This window comes from Sinohyriopsis cumingii, chromosome 6 (assembly GCF_028554795.1).
Source record: "Sinohyriopsis cumingii isolate HCF-2022 chromosome 6, ASM2855479v2, whole genome shotgun sequence".
Classification (NCBI taxonomy): Eukaryota; Metazoa; Mollusca; class Bivalvia; order Unionida; family Unionidae; genus Sinohyriopsis; species Sinohyriopsis cumingii.
In genome coordinates, this window is record NC_142966.1 from 155342192 (window position 1) to 155367968 (window position 25777).

Below are 25777 nucleotides of genomic sequence, written 5' to 3' on the forward strand. Positions count from 1 at the left end.
GAAGCAAAGTTACCCAGTGCAGTGCACTATAAATAAAACACCTGTTACCTATTCGACTCGATACACATAGGCCTGCCTGTTAACTGTTAATCAGTGTAGTGTATGTTATGTTTAACAGCAATTTTAATTTTTTCACATTTTTGGTACACATCTATTATGTATGGAAAAATTTAAGAGTAAAGTCCATCATTATAGCTGTGTAATTATTTTTCACGTAAGAATTTTGTATGTGCTTAAAAATTTTGAGAGAACTTGTTCACCGTCAAGTCAGTGAAGCTGCATGACCAACCGTAGCTGCCATTCCTCAAACTCAAAATTTACAAGTTCTTTGTCTGCGTCTACATCACTAAGTCATCTGAATTTGATAATTTATAAAAACTAATTGCTACCTACATCAATATCAGAGCCTTTACCTAAGTTATTGAAGCTTTCTTAGTTGTGATTCTAATCGTGAAAAGTACTGAATGAAATCCGCAACCTCTATTTTGGAGAGTGGAGAATACGACCCTGTTACTTTAAATAGCAGCATTCTACCAGAGCATAAATAGCAACCACATGATCTGATGTAATAGTCATTCACAGCAATGAATGAGGTATCTAATAGAGGGTTTTCCCTGAAGGTGGCACTATGAAAACCCGCTAAAAATGACCGATGTTTACAGCAGGCATCAAAAGGCGCTTCCACTGCAAATGGAGTAGAGACATCCAAAGGCACTTGCATGAGGTAAAGGGTTAAGTGGAACAACCCAATATAGGTAAATCAAAGAGCTGCTAGATGCATGTAGGTCAGTAGGATAACAAAAGTTATTACCTATCATTGCCTTGAATGAGAATGTTTAAGCCATCGATATTAGAGATTATTAACAAGTTTGTGAACAGCAGCAACATTTCTTTGAAGTCGGATTTAACTCCAAATATAAAACACAAAGCAGGACTATTTCAGTTTTTGGAATAGTGTTCAAGTGTGATTCATTTTTTAAGGTGATTCAGGAAGCAATTAGTTATTATCAAAGTAAGCACACCAAAAATAAATTTAAGAACTCATGGTTGATGGAGTTTTACTTTGTGAAGCATGCCAGCAATGGGGTGGGGGCATTTAATTCTTTATACATAATACAAGTGACATATTAACATATATCATTCCTGTGTATATGTTGTCTGTAGAAAAAGGAGCACCACCTGTAACATATTCAACATGATGAATTGAACCTTCCATTATTTTTATTTTTTTAATCATATTTTAATCGTATTCAAATATTAACTGTTAACTGACCTATGCTTTTCAAGATAATTTTAGCCACAAAATAGACTGACTGAAAGACAATAAGCACACTTTCATGTTTGCACAGTTTATTTGTGTTGATAAAGTATTACGATCTGAACTAGACAGGGGCATTTATTACTCCTGAATTACCTGTAACCCCCCGCTATTAAAACTGAAAATAGTATAGCCCACTCCTTTTTGCAGATGAAAAGGTCAGTCCCAAATGTGACATACATTCATTTTTCTATAAAAAAACACATAACTTGTGATCAGACTGCATCAGATACAGTTTTGGTAATACTAACATTACGGTTGTCCAGAACAAACCAGTTCTGACCTGGATTCACTCAGAAAATCCAGAAAAAGAGTCTGAACACCAGTACCATCCAGTCCCTAATGAGTGTAGTTACGGTCACTAATGACACCTGCATTACCCTCAAACTCCCTATTAAACTATTGAGATAGAAAAGACTGTATCTCATTAGGCCTATATTTTTCCATCCAATGGATTGTAAAGAACATATGTTTTTATTGTCAGTGTGGTTGTGATCATGCGTTCGCACATATGTGTATGGTGATCATAGTCTGCCAAATATTTTTTCTTTGTAAGTGTATTAAATGCTTTGAAGACAGACAAATTATTTTCATTTATTCAGATTTGAATTTCCTATCAGTGTCTATAGGCTGATATGAAAAGTTGGTTTATTCTTGCACTTTTTTTAGTCATGTGCCCCAATCGATCCACCCTCCCTGGACCTCAAAACGCTTTTTATGTCTAAAAAAAAACCAACACTGTCTGGGAATATGGCAGTTATACCAGTTTTTAAGCCCAGCAAACTACCAATGAGGATGCTCACATAATGGCACAGGTTTTCATGTGGTGTGATCAGGTAAGTAAGTATTCTTGGAGAAACAGAACTGACTATAAAATTTGCTTTATCCTTTGAATACATTCCCTTTGAGAATACATAATTGGTACAGAGCATCCAACCTATACTTCAGGTATGTTTTTCAGTCAGAATGATTGAATTTCTAATGTGAATGATAAATGTTCTTCTGCTTAAAGCAACACAGCCTAAGATAATGTGATTCATGACCAGACTATCAGGTTAAAAGGATGATTACTAAATTCTTACAACAGTCAAATTTATTGGCGAATCTGGCAAAGCTAAGAGGTTGTGTAGGTTTAATTAGGTCTGGTGGTCATCTTGGCCACAGTCCCAAGACACACCAGATTCAGATTCTGTCTTTGAGAAGACATATACCTGAGATAAAAACTCTGCATGTCAGCATGCAGCTTCTAGGTTTCAGTTTGAAACGATGCATTTGAACATGAGGTTTGCAGAGATCACTCTAATTTCATAAGCTGAAATCCTCATCAAGCAACTTTGATCTTTTTGAGATGATAGAGCATGCCAAGCATATAACCCACTTAAGCCATTAAGACAGGGCTTGAGAGGTGATATCCTGCTTTACTGCCTTTGTGTTGAGGAAGAGTCATTTGCAGATGCTACAACCTGTTTCTGTACATTTCAAGTAGTGCTTGACAGCATGGACAGGATCTTGCATGGCTGCTGCTGCTCATGACTTACCTATGGAAGAAAGGGATCATATAACAGCTCTCTGACTGCCCAAAGATGGTAACCAGTTCTTGGCCACAAAACCTGATTGTGTCAAGAGGATCACCGAATCATCCAATTTGAACTGAAGATAGGGAAGGTAACTCACTCATTTTGCAAACTAAAGCTATCAGAAAACAGGTTTTGTATGATAATGGCTTCAGCAAGGTCTGAGAGATCAGCTCAAATTTCTCTGAGTTGAACCAAGTCATTAGCCATTCCATTTAAAAACAGTGAGAGGTTTTGGTCTATTTGAATCAAACTTAGTAGGTCTGATAGATCATGACTTATCTCCTCTGCCATGGTGCCTGAATATGCTAGATACCATATAGCAGTAGCTTTTGATGGTAATTTGTGCCAACTTTTTCTCTCTATTGAACCAGAAAAAAAGTCAGCGCTCAAAAGAAACAATGGTATTGACTCTAAACACGTCACTTTTCTCATAAACCTTCAGTGTGGAGGGCCTTCTTGCCTTCAAGATTGTCTCCATAATAGCAGGTTTAAATTCTTTCTTTTGGAAGGATGTCCTGGTAAGAGCCAAGAATAAAGGAGAAGATGGTCTGGGCAGGGGTGAAACACCTGATACCTTGGTTGTTTGAGATTAGGTTTGGCCATAATCTTTCTGGAAAGGTTTTTCTCTAGCTCAAGATCATTGACCCAGCACTTGTCCCATCTAAGAAGGGCTAGCATAATTATCTTATAATTCTAACCATGTATTAATTTCAGGTGGCCGAGTGGTCTAAAGCGCTCTCCGTTACGGATCACTGCCATCTCACCTCTGTCTGCGGCGGTTCGAGTCTAGGATTCAGCCAATGTGGGTATGTGAGAAAGCTTGCCAGTAGCTTCTCATGGGTCGGTGGTTCTTTCCAGGTTTTCCCGGGTTCTTCCTCCACCATTAATACTGGCCGCCATGTATAGCCTATCGTGTGCTGAAAAATGGCGTCAAGCCCCAAAACAAAAACAACAAAAATAATTTCAGTACTATGACTGTTTGGGGCTAAGCAAAAGCCCATGCTTCTAGGTCTGGAACCAGTCAGACGAAGGAAGGCAGGTTGTAGTTCCACCTTGTCACAAACAGGGCAATCATCAGATGCCCTTAAATCGAATGAAACACCAATGGATGAAGGGACCATTCTGTATAATAACCTGCCTCTGTCTGGACATAACTTCAGTCCAAACACTGATTCTACTGGGAATGTGTCTGATTTGCAAGTCAATCTGAAGTTGGTAAAACCAATACAGAAACTGCCAGAACAGCATGCACAAATCAGGCAATTTGGTGCCCCCACTGTTTGAGGAGGTATGTCACCACAATGGAGTTGCCTGACATAATCAGGACTGACTTACTGCTGAATCGATCCTTCCAGATTTAAAAGCTGTTTACAACAGCTCTAATTTCAAGAAAGTTGACAGGAAGAGGCCATTCCCCTGGTCCCCATTTGCCATTGGCCATACTGAAACCTGGCAACAAGTAGGTCACCCAACTGTATGTACTTGTATCTATACATACAATCTTTTCCATGTCCTGAGCCAACCCTGGCTGTACCACTGGCACAGGAATGGTTGTACCTCATTCGTGATACTGACTTTTTGGTTGAGTGGACTGGAAAAGAGGCACAGCTGAGCACACAAAGTCATTTGTAATAGGCACATATAAAGGCAGTCTAGCAGGATCAAGGTAACCCGTGGAGTTGCAAGAACTCTTGCAATGAAACCTATGTCCTGCTTGAAACAGTAATGAATTCAACGTTCCAAAGGACAGACATGCGGGAGATGTACAAGAATGAGACTGGCTATAAACACCATTTCCAGGCAGACAAAACAGTGGAATGGGTGCTCAGATTTCTGTCCCAGTTCTCTAGAAAACTGTGTTGGGATAGAAGATCATTTCTGCACTTGAGGAACATAGCACTTACCATGCCTTTGGAAGGAATCATCCATATACACCATTGTCACCGTAGAGGATGCTGACCTGAACAAGGTGACAATGCAATTCATAATTATGGTGATGACCAAGGAGCTGATATTTAGAAAGAAGGGAAGGACTTGAAATTGATACACTTTGTCATAGTAAACAAACCAAAGAAACGTTTGTGACGCTGGGTGAATAAGGACATGAGAGTAGGTATTTGTGAGATTGAGACTGATGGCATAATTGTCCTTTCTGATGGAGAGTCAGACAAACCTTGCCATCTCCATAGTGAACCTCAGCAGAAGAATGAGTTCACTGAGGTGGCTCTAACAGATTTTGAATGGATGACTTGAATTTCATGCACAAAGACTTGGATTTAATGAGAGTCTTATTCATACTCTGTTGTGCACAATTACAAAACTGAAAATGGGGAGGTGACGGGCAAGAGTACTACCCCGTCTATATATCATAGACAGAAAGAAATGAATATTTGTCTTTTAGTAGGGCTGGATTCAAGAGATAGCAGGCTTATATCCCTAATGGTAATGTGATCAGCAAATGTATTCAAAGGAGAAATATAGTTCTTTCAAATTACATAATGCCTTACCTGCAAACTGCAATATAATGCCGGTTTAAAAAACTTTGAACAATTCTGATAAAGCTTAAACGTTTAGGATAAAATCCCAAGATTGGCAACCCTGTTGACATGGATGCTGAAAAGAGATTCCATCAGCATCTTATAGGTAATACCAGTATCACTATCTTCTACTAAAGTCAAGACAACATCTGTAACCTAACTTACGATCGTGCAGGTGGGGGGGATCCTTCTCTTCCATCCAGAGAATAATCAGAAACCTCTGTTCGAAACTGAAGCCAGTGTTTGTAGAGTTGTGAGAGCTGTTCATCTGAATCCCGGCCTACCCCAATCCACCGCCACTGCTGTGCTCTCTCCTTGTAGTCCAGATATGGGATGAAATTCTCTATACTCATGCCTTATGAAAACAGAATTATAATTAAATGCACAGAAGTAATGTATTTGAGGATTTGAGGGTTTATGGAAATTTATTGTCACAACTGTTTTTCTGAACTCCAATGATCCCTTTCTGAAAACAAACTCCTCAATTTTTAACAATTTAACCACCATTAAACACTCATAATCTCAAGATATAAGACAATTATTTTAACTAATAAATATTTTCATTATATTATTTGGAAGCTGCTGCAAATGCAAATTATCCTCTGAACAATCCAAGAGGGGGCATCATCATGCCACAATGGCATCTATGTTTCTGGAAAATAATTTTTCGAGTTTACTGTCCAAGTTTTTAATCCAATAGTGAATTAAATTCAATTACACTGGAATACAATATAAGTCTGAAAATGTCCTTTTAAATTTTATAAATTTTTGCTACATGTTTGAATATTCAGTCCAAATTGTCATGTCCTACATTCTAATTTTTAATGTTGAAAATTATAACATTTTATCACACATCTATAAGTTTAAGAAAGAAATGATGTTCTACTGGCCAAAAAGAAATTTCCAGAACCCATAAGTCTGTTTTTCCAATATTTTGGTTTCTTTACCATTGAAGAGTGCTGAAACAATCCCAGATATCCTTGAACCACTTGAACTTACTAAACTTGAACTTACTAAATCTGGACACAAAAATATTTTCTTGCATATTTCAGTTAACATGTTCACAAGATAAGTGCAATATATAAGTATGTCATAATTGTTTTATGTTCTCATGCTCTCAAGCCATCAGAGATAACCCAAGCCAAAACCTTTGAACATAAAATCAATGTCAGAGTCTTGACTCTCAACTTGTTTACTGACCCACAACAAAATACAAAGTCTGTTTAAAATACATTTATACAGTACAAGTCACTGTGCTCATAAGGTCAGTGAAGCAGTAACCTTTTACTTGATGCAAAGGTCAAGTAGGTTTGGTTTTCTTAACTTGTTCACAACAGAGTGGACATGTCTGTAGTCAGATCTGCACCATTTTCATGAAGGACCAATGATATACTGCAAGAGGTGTTGAAGTGAAAACCCCATGTCAATGCTACCAGTCTTTCAAAAGCAGCAATGTTATGACTTTTTTTAGATGGTCACTGGTTGCCATGTTGGAGTTTACATTCAGGACTTGCTATATACTGCTGTAGTGTGTGAGTGAACAGTACATATCAATACAGCCATCCATTCATAAGAAGTAGTATTAAGATTTTTAGTTTGGATGGTTAATTCAGCCTCATCTTGAAAAAGGTCTAACACCATGTCAATATAACCTTTACATTTGGAGGTTAGATCGGCCTCATTTTAAAAAATGTCTAACCCATGTTAATATAATATCTGCACACTTTTCATTCAAGCCCATCTACATGTCATAAAAAGTCTTTTAGTGAAAATTACACACTGATATGACCATCTGCCTAAGAAGAACAGTAATAAAATTTTCAAGATGGCCACCATTATGTCCATCTTGGATGTCAAATAACTAAAATTTTCATTTAGTACCATCTGTAAATAAAAAAAGCATTATGGACTTTTGTTCAGCAAGAATAAGTGACAAGTTTTTCAAGATGGCTGCAATGCATGTCAGACAGGCATTATTTAAAACCCTTAAAAACAAAACAAAATCTTGGAGTGAACAACCCCATGTCAATATATTACCAGCTGTTCAGCCTGGTTTGTTGTTATGGGTTTAACACCATTTTTCAGCACATGATGTTCTATACATGGCAGCCAGCATATTTGGTCGAGGAACAACCAGAGAAGACCCCTGGAAGAACCAATGACCCACAGGAAGTTACTGGTAAGCTTAATCACATACCCACATTGGTTGAGTACGAGACTTGAACCCATGCAGACAGAGGTAAGATGACAAAGATCTGAAAAGGAGAGTGCTTTAGACCGCTTGGTCACCATGGGCCTCTCCAGCTATCCAGGTAAAGTAACCATGACAAGATTTTAAAAATGGTCACCACAGCAGCCCTGCTGGATATCAGATTAGCACCATTATTAATTTTGGACCATCCAAGAGTTAAAAAAAAATCTTTTAGTAAAAAGCCCCTGTTGAAATGACTCTATTCAGGAGAAGCAGCTATAACAAGATTTTCAAGATGGCCACCTTGGCGCCAGATGACTGTCATATCAGCCTAATTTTCATTCAGGACCATCTAAATATCCCATGTTGTTATGACCATCTAAATATCCCATGTCATTATGGCCGTCTGTTCAGAAAAAGTAGCGATAACAAGAATCACAACCTTCTGATTCCAAGTTCACTGTACCTACTTTTAGATTTCTTCAATAGCTGAATAGATGTATCTAAAGTTTGAATGCTGAAAATCATAAGGAAATATTGAGAAGCCCTATTCAAAATGCTATGTGGAAACAATTTAACATAACTGTATAACTAACCTATGGTGTCTCCTCCAAGGAATTTGAGGGCTGACACAACAGCATCCATCCAGTTGGGCTGATCAGAGACCCATAGATTGAGAGTGCTGGATGATGACTCCTGCCATTCCCGGACTTTTTCCTCCAGCTGCATAAAAAACCCAACAAAGAGTGATAATAAAGTAGTTATTTCCAAATACATCATCTATTTCTCAGACTGTCTGAAGGTCCATGTCAGTGATGTTAGGCATGTGTATAGTAAACAATTTATACTGGCATGATTACTGTCAGAACTCATGTAATTTTTTCTACCAACATACAAGCATATAAATACATGTTATCATGATGAAAAAAGTGATAAACCAGAAAGTTTAACCATCTGATGAAAATGTACATGTACTAGCAGGTGAATCATATGAATCACTTATATGTGAAACTGTCTTTGTTCAATAGCTTAACAACTAGTAAAATAATCCTTTCTTTAACTGGATGGAAAGAAGTTGTCAATCTGAGATTTTCTCCTTATATGACTTTAAATTACACACTCGTAAAGAATATCAGTTGTGTTACACTGAGCTTGTAGATACTGTCTAACGTCTGCTGTGCTAACTAGAACCTCAATGGCAACACATATGATGGTTGGTGCTAAACTACTGTCATTCTTGTCACTGCCAGCAACAGAAATATCAGTTGCTTCCTGGCAATAACTATTTCACAACAATATCCTCAAATGATGGTGTCACAGATGTGACAGTGTCACTATCAGAATTAACATGATCTGACAAATCATTATCCTGGTTTCCAGACTAATTTCTTATGGAACAGTTACACTCATAATTTTTTCATGACTAAACCAAATAGTTCCAATCATTGGACATGGCAAATCAAACAAATCAGACATATCCTTTCTTTAATGCACTGCTTCTATTCTTTATATTATTTGTAGCTTTTTGTCTGCAGAGACACTGATTTCTTTTTCTGACCAGTGAAATTGCAGCATTTTCACAAAAGTCAGAATTCAAACTAAACATGAGAGCTGTACTCAGTGAGTCCACATACAGGTATAGACTGATGGTTTAAGGACATTCCTAAATTATTTAGTCAAAATGGTATGAAAAAGCAGCATTTTTTTTCATGTTTTAACTGCATGTAACCAGCTATCCGTGATTCTAAAGTACGAAGTTTTTCTATCATGCCTTTAAAACCTGGCACGCTTGTTAGGTCTTTGTTATTTACTGATCATGAATGATGTGTGATTATTACACTTTAGTTACCATATGCCTTTGTTATTTAGCCTTTGTTATTTTACCGACTGCCACAGTTCATCTGGTCTTTTAGACATGTCAGGTGATAACAATGTTATATTTGAGCTAACTGTCCCAGGCAGATCACACAAAATCAAATGCCATAACCAATTAAATGCTGTAACAAAGGAACATTATAACAAAGCCTTTGGATTATACATCATTAGGAATTTGGCCAAAAAAATTAAATATTATACGAGAGAAAACATTGAATCCAATAATGTAAAAATCAGTCTTTGCCACATCAGACAAGTCTAACATATGCACTATCATCAATATCAGGCAGTCTAGGTGTGTCCTTGGCAAAGGCACTTAGCTCTCATTTTCTAGGCATGATACAGGATATAGCCAGCAATGTGTTACAAGTTCTTTTAAAACCAACCAAGACAATAAAAAAAACATCAACACCAATATGCATATTTACATCCACATGTGCAATTTGCAACACCATTTGCAATCCTACCTGTTTAATATCATAAAGAGAATGAAGAGTTTAGACTGCCGGTCTGCTGAAGCTTAATGTCCTGGCAAAAGTGGGACTACATTGTTTATGGACGGTTGCATAATTTAAACCATATTCAATGGAATACTTATGCATGCCATAATGAAATATTATACCATATTCAACGGAATAACTACGCATTCATTAATTAAGTAAATATCCCATTTTGTATCACAGCTTACATAAAAAGTCCATTACTAACCACATGTGTCTCATTTCCAACATGCTTCATGGACTGGGACTTATTATCATGCATGCTTATTACCATTTAACTTTGTGACTTAAAGAAGACTAGAAATCAAAATGTTCCTTTTACGTATGTAATTCTCTACAGATTTTAATCCGACTGTCATGTTTATTAATTAAATATCGTAAGCGGGGAGTGATTTTATTGCATGGAAGATACCACGATTCCGTAAATTGCCGAGTTTTTTTGAGTTTTGATGAGACGACAGATCACGTGGTACCGTGATGCAATACTAGCCAGTCCTCGAATACAAACATAAACATTGGCGAGCGAGGCAGATGGAAGGAGACCACATTTGGGTTGCACATTCAAAACTTGAATCTGCAGTCTGATATAATAGTTTATGTACTGTACTAGTCAGTGCTTAAAGAAATTTTTAAGGCACAGGCCCCGGGCTGGTGACTTAAATAAACTCAAGCCCTAACTGAAATTCCACAAGCCCGAACAGTTTATACCTGTCAACTCTCAAGCCGGGAGAAAAACCTCCCGATTGTGGGGGTATTTCCTCATCTACATCCCGATCTCGTAATATCTCTAAATTTTTCGCAGCAAAGTCCCGATTATTACATTATGTCTGTCAATTTTCATTTGTCAGAAGAAAAAACCCAACCCCAAACCATTTATAAATAGATATAATGTATGCAATCCTCAGTCTAAACTGCCACACTGCAGACATCGTAGTGATATGACTGAAAAATTGTTAAAGCTACCTTAAAAATTCAAATCACACACACACACATCTAAAACCAGCACTGGACGAAATAATTAATATCACACATTTTTTTTTCTTTTTTTCTTATTCAGTAAATAGAACATGAAAATTAAACATTATTCAAGTAAATTTCAGATGTTTTTAAACAACTACAACAGTACTATAGTATAAAAAAATTAAAAGAATAAAATTGTCACCAATTAGCTTAAATGAATGATCACTGTGAAATTTTCTCTGCAAACAAAATCGCATCTCCATTTCCGCTGAAAAAACTCGGCCAGTTAACACCTGACATTCCCCTACCGTATATGTAAAGTTTAATTACCATGATTAAATTGCAAGGAATAAAACAAAATGTACCATGTAGTACATGTGGCCCTAAAGAACTAATTCTGAATAAATATTTTGTTCAGCAAACAGTGTTACATGCATTAAGACTTAAACCTGAAGTCCATGGCATCGTAAGTAACAACAAAATAGGCATCGTTTATTTTGGCAATCAATTGATGGTGCTTACACATACACACACTGTCGAACATGGTTTCTTTGAAGTATGTCCGAAAGGCAGTCCTTTTCACAAGATCAATGCAAGGATAAGGTGTCTGTTCATTAGTCACACCGGCTTTATTGTTTGCGTACTTAAATTAAAACTAGCTATTTTGCAATTTAGCCAGAGCTAACCAGAATATGCAAAATGGGCTTGTCCTGGGGGAATAATAAGGCGTATCACATGGAGAAAAGGTACGTCCCATGGGCGCTCGCACATTGGGGCAAGGGGTTGGGGGTTGGGTCAATAGTGTCTCCCCGCCCCCAGTCTCTATTGTCAGCCATTTAATGTGAAACTTTGACCTCTTTTCTTTTAATTGCTGCCATTTAAACTGCCCAAGGAATAGTTTTATATCAGTTCCAAACATTACAGATTACCGTTTATACATACTACATGTATACAATGATTTTTTTTTTAAATTTGTAATTTTTAAAAGATTACTGAAAATTGTGTTTTCTTGAAACATGACAGGTTTAGAATATTATTTTTGGCAAAGCCTCCATCTGATTAAAATCAAATCTAAATTTCACCTTGGACAGTAGTGATTTGATTTAGATTGTGCCGTGTTAAGGCATGTATGTCAACATCTTGAAAATACATTTACTCATTTCACCAGCACGATCAAAGTTTCCTCAGGCAAAGAATTTTTGTTTCAACAAGCCTGACGGGCACCTCACTTTGAATACAGGATGGGCTGGAACTAAACCCAGAGGGGCCCAGGGTGTTGGGCTATCAGATTTATTTTTAGCACTGCTGATGTAGATAAAAGATCTGTGAATTGATTGTTGCATTTTGTGGTCACTTACTCGGCCTTCTGCCTATTTTCATAACTCGCATGTTTAACACTTTTCCCAGGATTTAAAATATTCAACGTTATGTCTGGAACAGCGCCAACTTTTAGTCTAGGCATAGCATTTGCGTATCCTTGAGCTGCCATTTTTTCAGGATCCCTCTCGTAACAGTTCTTTGAGAAATGTAACGAACACATAGTGCTGCATGGTGCTGCTTTGAAATCGACTCATTTGTAATAATGTATCCATTCTTTCATTATGCCTTTATCTTTCGGAAAAGAAAAAAAAATGTTGTCCACAGGCTTTTCTTAATGTTCTATTACACCCGTAAGCAATGCAAAACGGTATTGTCTTTTACTGTGGCAACTCCCACTTGGGCTGCTGGAGTCCCTACTATGACGTCACATCCCGAAAGTAACCGAATAGGCACGGAAATTTTGCATACGAGGTCACGGAAATTCAGCTCCTAGAAGATAGGCCAATATTTTAATATTGGCATTACGGTCGCAGATGATACTTCAGAATAAGGTTTTCTGCTATAGTACTTTTATTATTATTCTATATTTCTATTGGTTTCTGGTTTCCTTTAAATAAGTCTCAAGAATAGTTATCTTACCTGTACTTAGTATATCCATAATAAGTACTTTTGAATCACACTGTACAGTTATTACATTTGATATGGTACATATGCATATCTGGAAAGCAATTATTTACAAAAATATCAATAAATGTAATCTTATCACTTCTTTATTTCCCTGCTAATTCAGTCTTATAAATATGCAAGAAATAAATGAAATTATTTGATAGCCACTCACCTTGGCTGATGTAACCCGAGCCTCTGGAAACTCTGTAATAAAATCACGAAGCAGAGAGAAGAAAGTAGCATATCTTCCAAACTCTGACTTCACTGCCGCATAAGGTCTGCCAAGAGAAATGGATATCGGTCTTTGAGACATAGTGTAAGTTTTGGATATCGGTCTTTGAGACATAGTGTAAGTTTTGGGTATTGGTCTTTGAGACATAGTGTAAGCTTTGGATATCGGTCTTTGAGACAGTGTAAGTTTTGGATATCGGTCTTTGAGACATAGTGTTAAGTTTCTGGCAAACAGAACAAAAGCATTCAGTTGAAAAAGGTAGCTCACCATAAGGAAATCTTGCAAAAATTGCTTCAATCACAGGAAAGAAAAGTTGAGAGAAGCTGAAAGGATCTAGGTATCCTGGTTATGGACTGAGAAATTGTTCCTTTCTGAAGCTATGATGGACAAACTCTTGAGGTCTGAATTGTACGGATATAATGCTTTTTAATAGTCATGCCAGACTTGGTCCCTACTCCAGCAAATACAACGATACATGGGTATACACAGTTGCAAAAGCTATCAAATGCAATAATGACAATTATTTGTTTTCCGTAGACTTCAGCCAGTTCTTACCTTAGTGCGAGATATTTTCAAGAAAATATTAATGACACAAGAACTTAACTGTTTAAAATAACTAGTTGCATAAATGTTTAATTTAGCAATGAATAAGTTACGAGCCCAAAGAAAATCTGAGATTAAGAGAAAATAAAATAAAACCGAATACTACACAGACTCTAGTTAAGTAACAGCAAGATCTGATATGGGACATTATAAAACAGAGAATTACCAAAGAGTTTAGAATTCTTTTAAGGAAAAATCTGATGACTATTTGTGAAATTTTATCCCAAACCTAGCAAGTATATATATATATATATATATATAAACTTTCAAGACTTACTCTTGAAAGGAGAAATCCTTGTAAGAATCCACATCTTTAAAACTGAGATCCTCCTCATGTTCCACATCAATCTCCTCATGTTCTTCAGACTTTATGTTGAGGGTGTGTGGAGTGGGAGAGAATTTCTTTAGGGCCTTAGTCTTTTTAAACTTCTTTTCCAGTCGCTCCTTGTTCTTTAGTTTCTTTTTGATAGTATGTCCTGATGGAGTCCCATTTGTTTCTGCATACATAAGTTATTTAATAGATTACAACTGTGTCAAATTTATCTGCCGATACTATTCGGAGCAATGTTACATTATTTCCGTAAACATAGCCACATGTTTACTTTAGTTGAAATCTGATTTGTATCAAGAATGATCAGCCTTGAATTTAAGTTTGTATGATTCATAAAATTGTTAACAAATACCCTCTATTTCTATTTTGAATGCATCTGAATATTTGCCTTTCAATAGTAAAGATTCAACCCATAACTTTCCTGAATTTGTGACCCAGAAACCATATTATAAATGTACACTCCCACTGATCACAACCTATTTAGTATTTACCTACTGAAATGATAGAAAGAGATACATTATACTGAAGTATTTATGAGGAGTATTTGAGAAGTTCAGAATATTATTTCTGTTTCTTTGAACCTTGCAATAAATTTAACACCAAATGATATACAAAATATTGTTCTTTAATCTGCTGCTCCACATCCAGCACAATGGACACATTCAGGTATATGCTGGTGATATAACACAGATAAATGAATGTAAACTGAAAATGTTGTTGAAAATAAATCAGCTACTCAGCAAAGAGCATACAATATAATCTCTGTACTCTCCCACTCATATCAAGACTGACATGGATAAATTTTACAGCAAAGAGCATACAATATAATCTCTGTACTCTCCCACTGATATCAAGGCTGATATGGTTACATTTTACAGAGCTAATTCTCTGTTATATCCTACAATTCTGACATGGTTTCATTTTAATAAAGATTGTCGTGAATTCATGGAAGATGACTCACGTTCTGGAAGACCAATGTCTGTGACAGGTGAGCATGAAGTGGCTGCTGTGAAGGGAACAATTGATGAAAATGATCAATACACAATGCAAGACATTTTTATTATCACAGGCTTTAATTCATCAGATGTTTTTAATATTTTCAAGAATCATTTAAACTCGGGATGGTTTGTGCAACATGGATCCAGCATCTGTTCACAGCTGATCATAAACAAAAACTCACAGTGAAATCACCAAACAGCTACTAGCTACATAAGAACAGAGTAACTAGAGATATTTAAATGACATTGTCCCAGGTGATAAAACATTTATTTACTTTTCAAAACCTGATTCATGAGAAAATAATAAAAGTCTGAATCAGAGAAAATGAGCTGAGATCACAAATCACTTGACGTGGTCAGACTGTCAGGAGAGTTCTGAATGCATTATTTTTCTATGCAATAGGCCTGGTCATCCAGGTACACAAGCCTGACTCTGCAAATGCCTCTGGGCATTTTTATCCTTCTAAAATGTTGCCAAATATTGTGGAACTGTACCAAACCATCCATCCATGGACTGGCTACCTGAGGTATCAATCTACTCCAAGACAATCCACCAGCAGATAAATCCACTGACAGACTTCCTGAAAGATTAAAGCATACAAACTTTGCAACAACCTCCAAACATCCCTGATTTTTGGCTGAATACTGTGACAAAGATTCACTAAGGGGCATATGATCTGAAAGCGCACAGGAAGGTTTTTGTTCAGTTTTCCAGTGAAAGAAGAACATACTTAAAAGAACACAAAATGCATTTATTAACTGCGTAATCAAACTGGATACACTGATGTACTGCTCACTAACAAAGAACCTGGTTGTACCATGCACTAACATTCAGAATGTTTTAAATACCTTCCATACGTTAGAATAATTTTGCATCATAATCCCATTATCTACAGTCTCAGACCAACTTTATCATCTGCTTACCAACTTATCAATTTGCCATATTGTGACCATGCTGTATTGCACACTGAGGTTATGCAAGATTCTCAAAAAATTCCCAGGTCCATAATCTGTTTTAAAACATTTTATCTTTGATTATTTACCATAACCTAGAAGTTTTAAATAATCACACTGCATCCTTTTCATTTTTTGTCTTAAGTTTCTCTTCAACCTAATAATTGTACCCCCTCCCCCCAAAAAAATCAAAGTCTAATATCACACAATATTCATTATCTTATTTTTTATAAGAGTAATCCAGATATTGGGAATACACTGATAAATGCTTTTCACTGTATACAGAAAACAGGTGCTGTTGTTCAAGCAGAAAGAAGGTCATCCAACCAAATTTTCTACAGCCAAGGAGTCAGGATTGTTGACACACTGCAAGAAAATGACCCAGTATGTTGCAGGTGGCAAGTTATTGACATGGCAGCAAACATGACTATGGTCTCTGGCACCACAATTAAACCAAATAGGATTGGAACAATACATTTTTAAACAAATTTCCTAACTTAACAGTGCAAAGACCAAAAAGAGAGATACAATAAAACCAAGTTATAACAGAATGGATGAAGCCCACAAGGTGTGATTGTATGTAGCAGAGTTACATGGCACCTTATCACAAAAATGGCTATGTGATGACACAAAAGGTAAGGTTTAATAAATGTACAAATTGCACACAAATTTAGGAAGATAAACCCTTCCATATAAAAGTAAACATTAAGTACAACTATATGAATTATAAACACAGATTCAACAAAATGACATTGTGCTATGTACTGTATCATACAATATCCACCCAAGTCAGTCAAATGAAGAAAATAATGCATGTGTATTCCCTTAGCTTCACAAGATGGAGGAAGGGTGACTTTGGATATTAAACAATAAATACTTCAGTTACTACATATTTAATATTTATTTCTTCTGGTAGATAAGCATTTATTAGTACATATATAAGAAAACTGACAATGAAAGTGTAAATAGTTACCAGCCTATCTCACTGTATTTATAAATACCAATTTCACCAAAAATGGAAACAAAGAAACATATTTTCTAGAATTCTTCTCCAAGATTCGATTCAAAACAAAACACGTGATTTCTTGCTAATACACTCACATTGACTTAAGAAACACTCTATTTTTCCGAACATTCATATTTGTGAGGACATATCCAAAGAGTCTGATTTCTGACTAACAATATAATGCATATATCAGACGCTGAGAGTTCTAAAAAGCAATTTGAATTTATGTTTGAAATACTTTAACTGAAATTTATACAGAAGGTCAAGGATGTTGTCCTCATAATTTATTTAAGATGAACAATTTATCTGGTGTGTATAACTGCCTGGATCCTGTTAAGGAGAAAACACTTCATTTCTATGGAAAATAGTGATCTCCATATAAACAGCTGAGTCATTCAAAACAGTTGAGTCACTGAAAACAGTTGAGTCAGAAAGAAAGAAGAAAAAAATAAATTAAATAAACCCAACATTCAATGAAACATTCGTTTATAACTATGACTGCAGAGAAAAACGGGGAGTAGTATATCTGCTTATGACAGCAAATCATTCCAGCCCTACAACTGAAATGGTTCTATTCCAGTCAGTAAGAGCAATATTTTTGAGCAATTTAAATTGCTCTCTGCATTTCTGACTAGAAAATATGAAGGATTAAGATGATAGGGGTGGAGTGCATGCATGTAGCAATGATCAAAACTGCTCCTAGACAATTTTGGTAATAAACCTGTTTCAACGTGTGTATAACAGTTGACTGAGTAAGCACTGGTGGTATGGTGGAATCTGGAAAGTTGTTTCTCCTCAACTATGTACGTAAATTACTTGATTTATAAATCTGGATAAGAAACATTTTTAGACTGCTGCATTGTTTTTATACTTGGTTGTGCAAGATGACTGAATAAACATCTTTTGGCTCTAGTTTACCTGGATTAAAAACAATATACACTGAAGGTAAACACACACAAAAATAGTTAATGGTTGTTGTTGTTGTTGTGGGGTTTAATGCTAATATTCAGCACATGATAGGCTATACATGGCGGCCAGTATAAATGGTGGAGGAAGAACCTGGGAAAACCCCGGAAAGAACCACCGACCCACGAGAAGCTACTGGCAAGCTTTCTCACATACCCACATAGGCTGAATCCGAGACTCGAACCAGCGCAGACAGAGGTGAGATGGCAGTGATCCGTAACGGACAACGCTTAAAAGAGTTAATGGCTTTACTGATGATGGTTCAATAATACTTAAGATTACCAATTGTTGGATTTTTAATGAACTCTCAAAAGTATGTAAAACTATGGAATAAGCAGTAATCGGATGGTTTAATTTTCAAGAATACAGCACATCTTGCTAAATTATTAAGTCAAACACCTTGCTCTTTTGGCACTAATGTTTTGTAGTACTTCAAGAAATTTGTCAAGTCATCATAAAACAACAGTGCATTTGTGTTATAATGAGGCATGTTACAGCGGAGTCAACTGTATTTACTAAGTTTACAAAAGCAATTAATTGAATATCAATAACTATTTTACAGAACTAGAATGTATCTGCTCAAAAATAAACCTCAACAAATAAGGAATGAGGAAGAGGTGAGGATAATTCTGACACCACACCTGAAACAGTCACAGATTGAAGCAATAAACCTTTGCTGTAACTGTAAATCAAAGTGCTACTAGAACAGTGATTGCTGAAGAAAGCAGTCTGGGTGTGACCATTTCTCCATAAAAAATGATTGAAAAGGCTCATCAAAATAATGTTCATATTTCTGTTTTGCAAACTCGTACAACCACTTGATACTGGACATTTTAGCCCATTTTTGACTGCTTTGTCTACTGGATGTCACAAATCATCACATTCAGATATTGCACATTAGATCACTAGGCATGATCTGAAAAAGTCAACATCAATCAGCTACTTGCTAGCCATCACTGATTCCAATCTAACGAATGCCTTTCATAAGACTAAGGCAGTATGTGTAGCTTTCAATCCTGGATCATTTGACTTGTCCCGCTTGCAGAAAATTCAATAAAATGAAAACTGTTTCCTCCTCTTTTAAAGTCTTAATTGTTATTTGCTCACATTTAAGCTGCCCAGATTTATAAAATGTTGAACTAATAAAATTTATTTTTTCATGGTGAAGTCTACTTAAGATCTCTCAAGTGATGATGTTACAGTGACTTTTCCAAAACAAGCTATAAAACTGAGCCAATTTTCCTAAGCTGAACTAATGTAGAAATTGACCAACATATCAAGGGTAATGAAACAATATTAATAGTATTCCATGGATCCAGTATGAATACCATATAGCTGCTTTTCAAATGGTAAACATTACAGCACATTGCTTTCAGTAACCTGTCAAATTCGGTACATATTTTTGCAAATAAAGATAACAGAAACCTCAGGAAAGCCTGACAGCAGAGTACATCCTGTCAGGTTATGCAAAACACTAATTAATGAAACTTGTCCTATAAACCAAGTTTACTGACAGAAGATACATTACAAATGTCACTATCATCCACAAGAAAACGAATACAAGGAAAAAAGAATAGTGTAACATGATTATGGCATCATTAAAGTTTCTAAAATGTATTTAATTCCACATATTATGTAATAAGAAATTGGGTGAATTATTGATCTGTAGCATTTATGTTACATTATATTGTTTAAGATAAATAATACATTTGCATAACTAACAAAAAAGAAGAAAATGTAATGATTTACAGTAATCAAGAAAAAAGATTTACTATATATTAAATGATATTTAATAACTCCTGTAACTGCCCTGTTACTTGTAACTGATCACATAATGGAATATTTCTATATCACTACTGGGCGAAATTCCTGAATGGTCTGCTAGCTGGGGAAAAAAAAGGTTTCCATGAATTCATGAATAAATCTGTGATTTCCTTCTTGTTTAATGTAAAACTTAAAAGTACTGACAGAAACTTCTACTCACCCAACACAATTTCTGTGAAGTCCAAATCCACCTAACATCTGATTTTTCACCACTTCACAATATCAGTAAATGAAGTATCCACTTACTTTCATTAGATGTTGAAATCCCTTTCTTGCCAGCCTCACAGCGATTCATTATATCTTGAAGAGTGATGTTCTGTGTATTTAATTCAGGGTGTCTCTCCTGAAATATGGGAAGTGTTATATATATTTAATTTATACTGTGTGTTTAACTTTTGTTCCTGACTGTAAGTTTTAAACAGAATGTTTACAAAGTATTTGAATTCTAGGCCATTCTTGTCTACAATCAATGTTTTTCCATTGGAGTGCTTCACATTTTAGTACTATAATTCCTGTTTTAGGTCAGTCGCTGGGAATCCATTTGTGACCAGAGCTTACAGTTGTGTTGTTAGCATCAGATATAATTCAAAAGGAATTATCTAAAATATTCATTGGAATGACAAAAGTGCTCACTGACTTTTGCAATAATAGATTACTTTGGAATTTCTTTAACTCATTCAAAAATATTATGGATTGCATGATGGTGTTATATCAGGATATTTTACATTTTTGAACTTTTCATAGGACACTTAGGATTATCTGGAATTTAACTCACAAAAATTTTAAGTGTCTCTTGAAATTTCACTTTATATTGTAGAGAAATGTATTACTGCATACATCCTCTTCCTATGACATACATTATAATATCTAGAGTTGTAACAGAAGTTACAAGTATGATTAGCACTATGTATTACCACATACATCCTCTTACTATGATATACATTATGATGTCAAGATGAATTTGACCTAGACTAAATTTTAACAACAGAACTCAAATTTAGACTTATAAGTCTAAAATCAAGTGATCTGACTGGCTGACACTTTTAAGTCTGACTTAAAACTGACCAATCAAATGTCTTCAGCCAAGATTTAATTTCAGATTTTTGTCAGTGAAACTGAGTCATGGTTTAACCCACTCAGCAACCATTTTATATGTCTTTCTGTAACCTCTTGAATGAATAACTGCATGATCAAACTTGGATGCATATCATAGTTTAAACATGAAAAGAAGATGTATGGATGAGTAATGACATATTCAACATACAGGTTGAAGGATATAATACAAAACAAATTTTAAGATGCATTTCACATTTCATTTGCATTCTTCTACACATAGTTTCAGACAGAAAAGTGGATTCTCAAATATATATCATCTTCGTTTGCAACAGCTTTTTCATTTAGAAGAAAAGGAAATTTCATGAGTCGACAAATTATAATTCTGTGATACAAAGTCTTATAATTATATATCCTCATTTAGTCTCATAGTCTTAACATAGCAATATTATCCTATACTGATCATTGTCAAGTGGCATATTTCATTATCAAGCAGTACACTTCCTCAATAAGGACACAGATCATTAGGATGTCATAGAACAGTTTACATCATGACATTATGATGTCATAGAACAATTTACATCATGACATTACAATGTCATAGAACAGTTTACATCATGACATTACGATGTCATAGAACAGTTTACATCATGACATTATGATGTCATAGAACAATTTACATCATGACATTACAATGTCATAGAACAGTTTACATCATGAAATTACAATGTCACAGAACAGTTTACATCATGACATTATGATGTCATAGAACAATTTACATCATGACATTATGATGTCATAGAACAATTTACATCATGACATTATGATGTCATAGAACAGTTTACATCATGACATTATGATGTCACAGAACAGTTTACATCACGAAATTATGATGTCATAGAACTATTTACATCATGACATTATGATGTCATAGAACAGTTTACATCATGACATTATGATGTCATAGAACAATTTACATCATGACATTATGATGTCATAGAACAATTTACATCATGACATTACAATGTCATAGAACAGTTTACATCATGACATTACAATGTCATAGAACAATTTACATCATGACATTATGTCACAGAACAGTTTACATCATGACACTATGATGTCAAAGAAGTTTATATCATGACATTACAACATCATAAAACAATTTACATCATGACATTACAACATCATAAAACAATTTACATCATGACATTCAACATCATAAAACAATTTACATCATGACATTATGTCATAGCACAATTTACATCATGACATTATGTCATAGCACAATTTACATCATGACATTATGTCATAGCACAATTTACATCATGACATTACAATGTCATAGAACAATTTACATCGTAAGATTATGATGTCATAGAACAGTTTACATCATGACATAACGATGTCATAGAACAATTTACATCATGACATTATGTCATAGAACAGTTTACATCATGACATTACAATGTCATAGAACAGTTTCCATCATGACATTACGATGTCATAGAACATTTTACATCATGACATTACAATGTCATAGAACAGTTTACATCATGACATGATGTCACAGAACAGTATACATCATGACATTATGTCATAGAACAGTTTACATCATGACATTACGATGTCATAGAACAATTTACATCATGACATTATGTCATAGAACAATTTACATCATGACATTATGATGTCATAGAACAGTTTACATCATAACATTATGTCATAGAACATTTTACATCATGACATTACAATGTCATAGAACAATTTACATCATTACATTATGTCATAGAACAGTTTACATCATGACATTATGATGTACAGTTTACATCATGACATTATGTCATAGAACATTTTACATCATGACATTACAATGTCATAGAACATTTTACATCATGACATTACAATGTCATAGAACAATTCACATCATGACATTATGTAATGGAACATTTTACATCATGACATTATGATGTCATAGAACAGTTTACATCATGACATTATGATGTCATAGAACAGTTTACATCATGACATTATGTCATGGAACATTTTACATCATGACATTAAAATGTCATCGAACAATTTACATCATGACATTACAATGTCATAGAACAATTTACATCATGACATTATGTCATAGAATAGTTTACATCATGACATTATGATGTCATAGAACAATTTACATCATGACTTATGTCACAGAACAGTTTACATCATGACATTATGATGTCAAAGAAGTTTATATCATGACATTACGACATCATAAAACAATTTACATCACGACATTATGTCATATAACTTTACATCATGACATCATGTCATATAACAGTTTACATCATGACATTATGATGTCAGAACAATTTATATCATGACATTACGATGTCATAGAACAATTTACATCATGACATTATGTCATAGAACAGTTTACATCATGACATTATGTCACAGAACAGTTTACATCATGACATGATGTCAAAGAACATTTTACATCATAGCCTCATGTCAAAGCATATTTTACATCATGAAATTATATCATAGAACAATTCATGACATTATGTCATAGAACATTTTACATCATGCCATTATCATGTGAAAGTAAATTTTACACCATGAAAAAATTATGTCAAAGCATATTTTACATCATGAAATTATGATCTCATACAACATTTGAAGTCATGACTGTCATAGAACAATTTAATTCATGGCATTATGATGTCAAAGAACCATTTACACCATGGTATTATGATGCCATAGAACAACTTAAATCATGACAATACTTTTACAGGCCTGGTACACTTTTGTGCATTAGGATTTAAATTATGAATAAAGTTGAGAATAAATATTTAAATATTTGTAATTTTTCTCCTAGATTTATGTTAAGTTGGAGCTCTACAGTTCTGTATTTTGCATAGGGTTAGAATTTTAAAGAAAAAGAATTTCCCTGGATTTCCTCACTGGTTGAACTGGCTATTTAAAAAAGACCTTGTATATTTTGGGTATTGTTCAAAAAACCTTTAATTCCCTTTATTTTGGTGTATGATTGATGGATGTAATATGGGTTATAGATTATACAGCTTGGCCTTACTTCAGATGTACACCTTTCAAACAACAGCTATCTCTGCTTGGTTATTTTCATTTCCTGGACTTCAGATATAAATTGTTAAAAAAAGAGCCATTAACTTTTTTCCATTTTAAATATTTTGGTAATTCATTCAGTGCACTTTCAGAAGCTGGTATTGTCTAGTCTGGCAAAATTCATTTTCCCTATTATAATAATTGTTAAAGACAGTGTACTTTAGACTAATTCAGGCCGATTTTTTCAGCACAAGGGAGCAATCATTTTAGTTAGCTATGTGCTTAGATCATGTACAGTTTCCACAAGTACAAGATCAAAATAAATGTCAGCCACAGCACATCAAATTAGCATAGAGGTATGCCAACATTCTCTCCACTGTGCATATTTCAAATGCAAACAACTTCACCATACATACATCACTCGCTCAAAAGTACGTAATAACTTGTGTGTGGCCCCTACATTTGGTAATTTATGTAAATTATACATCAGAGTAATATAATAAACAGTATGTGTACTTATCTCAGGTAGAATAGTTTTGGAAAAGCCAAGTTGCAAGCTTATTGGCCATTACCAAAACAACTCAACCCAAAATATCAACTAAAGTTATTGGTCAAAAATCATTTTTTCATCTTTCCGTGGCCTTGACTGTCTACCTTCTTATCCCAAGTGCTAGCTATCCAAGAAGTTTGTTCCAGGTATGTCATGTAGAACTAATCTCATTGTGTGTAAACCATTTATACCACTTTCAGTCAGTGACCTTGACCTTTGAGTGTGTCATTTGGATTTTTAATGTAGCTTTAACAATTTTCCAGTCATATTGCTATGATGTTTACAAAGTGGCAGTTAAAAATGTCTAGCAGTGGGGCATCAAGCTACAAGCACAAAGCATGATGTCCCACCAAGTCGCATCATCCTGGCACCAGGCCGACCAGCCCTAACACTAACCTCTTAATGCTGAGCACCCGGTGAGGCAGCTGTTAGTACCATTTTTATCAGTCTTTGGTATGACTCAGCCGGGTACTAAAGTACATAATAAATGCATTTGGTAATTTATGTACATTACACATTAGAGTAATATAATAAACAGTATGTATGCTGTCTGATATCTCAGGTACAATTATTTTGGCAAACCAGTTTGCAAGCTTACTAACCATTACCAAAACAACTCAATCCAAAATATCAGTCAGTGCCTATCCAATAACCAGCAAATATTACATATTCATATTCAAATATTAAACAACCAAAAATGCCTTTCTTATTACTGTCTGATCACCAACATTACATTACTACTTCAATTAGATACTTCATTATTTTTTACCCAACCATATCATATTTCTTGATTTTTTCAGCTTTTATGAACTTTGGATTATGCAATTGCATACGCTGTTGTGACTTTCTTAATATATCTTAGATTTATTCCCAGTCTCTGCATACCTTGTAAACTGGTCCATTTTGACAGCAACAGTAACAACATACCTATCCATACATGCCACATACCTCATCCCCCTCTTCCAAAAGCCTTCCATGCCTGACCAGCATCTGATGATAGTCCTCCTCTGTAACCTCAATGGGACTGAATGGTCTGGGTCTTTTAAGCTTATGACCAGCATCACCTGCATTAAGGGATGGGGAGAAGAGGATGAAAGCATTTGATTTTGAAGAAATCCACAGACTAAAAGGTTCAGAGGTTAGTAACTGTACATGTGCTAGTTGGAACACTATATATCCCTAAAAAAAATGACAGGATATATATAATAGTGACTTTCAAAATCTTTAACAATAAATATGCATAT

The 25777-nt window shown here is 35.0% G+C and overlaps 1 protein-coding gene across 4 annotated transcripts in view; it reads right to left on the reverse strand.

The window, feature by feature from the left end:
- Nucleotides 1-25777, reverse strand: part of LOC149798323 (uncharacterized) — a 106295-nt gene that overhangs the window by 46588 nt on the left and 33930 nt on the right. For 3 of the 4 annotated variants that reach the window (XM_089963462.1, XM_089963459.1, XM_089963460.1), the window contains exons 9-15: nt 25482-25597; nt 20105-20201; nt 15072-15116; nt 14057-14276; nt 13117-13222; nt 8220-8346; nt 5598-5787 (exon numbers count right to left, since the gene is read on the reverse strand). In XM_089963462.1, coding sequence (XP_089819588.1) covers nt 5598-5787; nt 8220-8346; nt 13117-13222; nt 14057-14276; nt 15072-15116; nt 20105-20201; nt 25482-25597 — 901 coding nt within the window. The remainder of the gene's footprint in view (nt 1-5597; nt 5788-8219; nt 8347-13116; nt 13223-14056; nt 14277-15071; nt 15117-20104; nt 20202-25481; nt 25598-25777) is intronic. The other variant, XM_089963461.1, reaches the window with a different exon arrangement.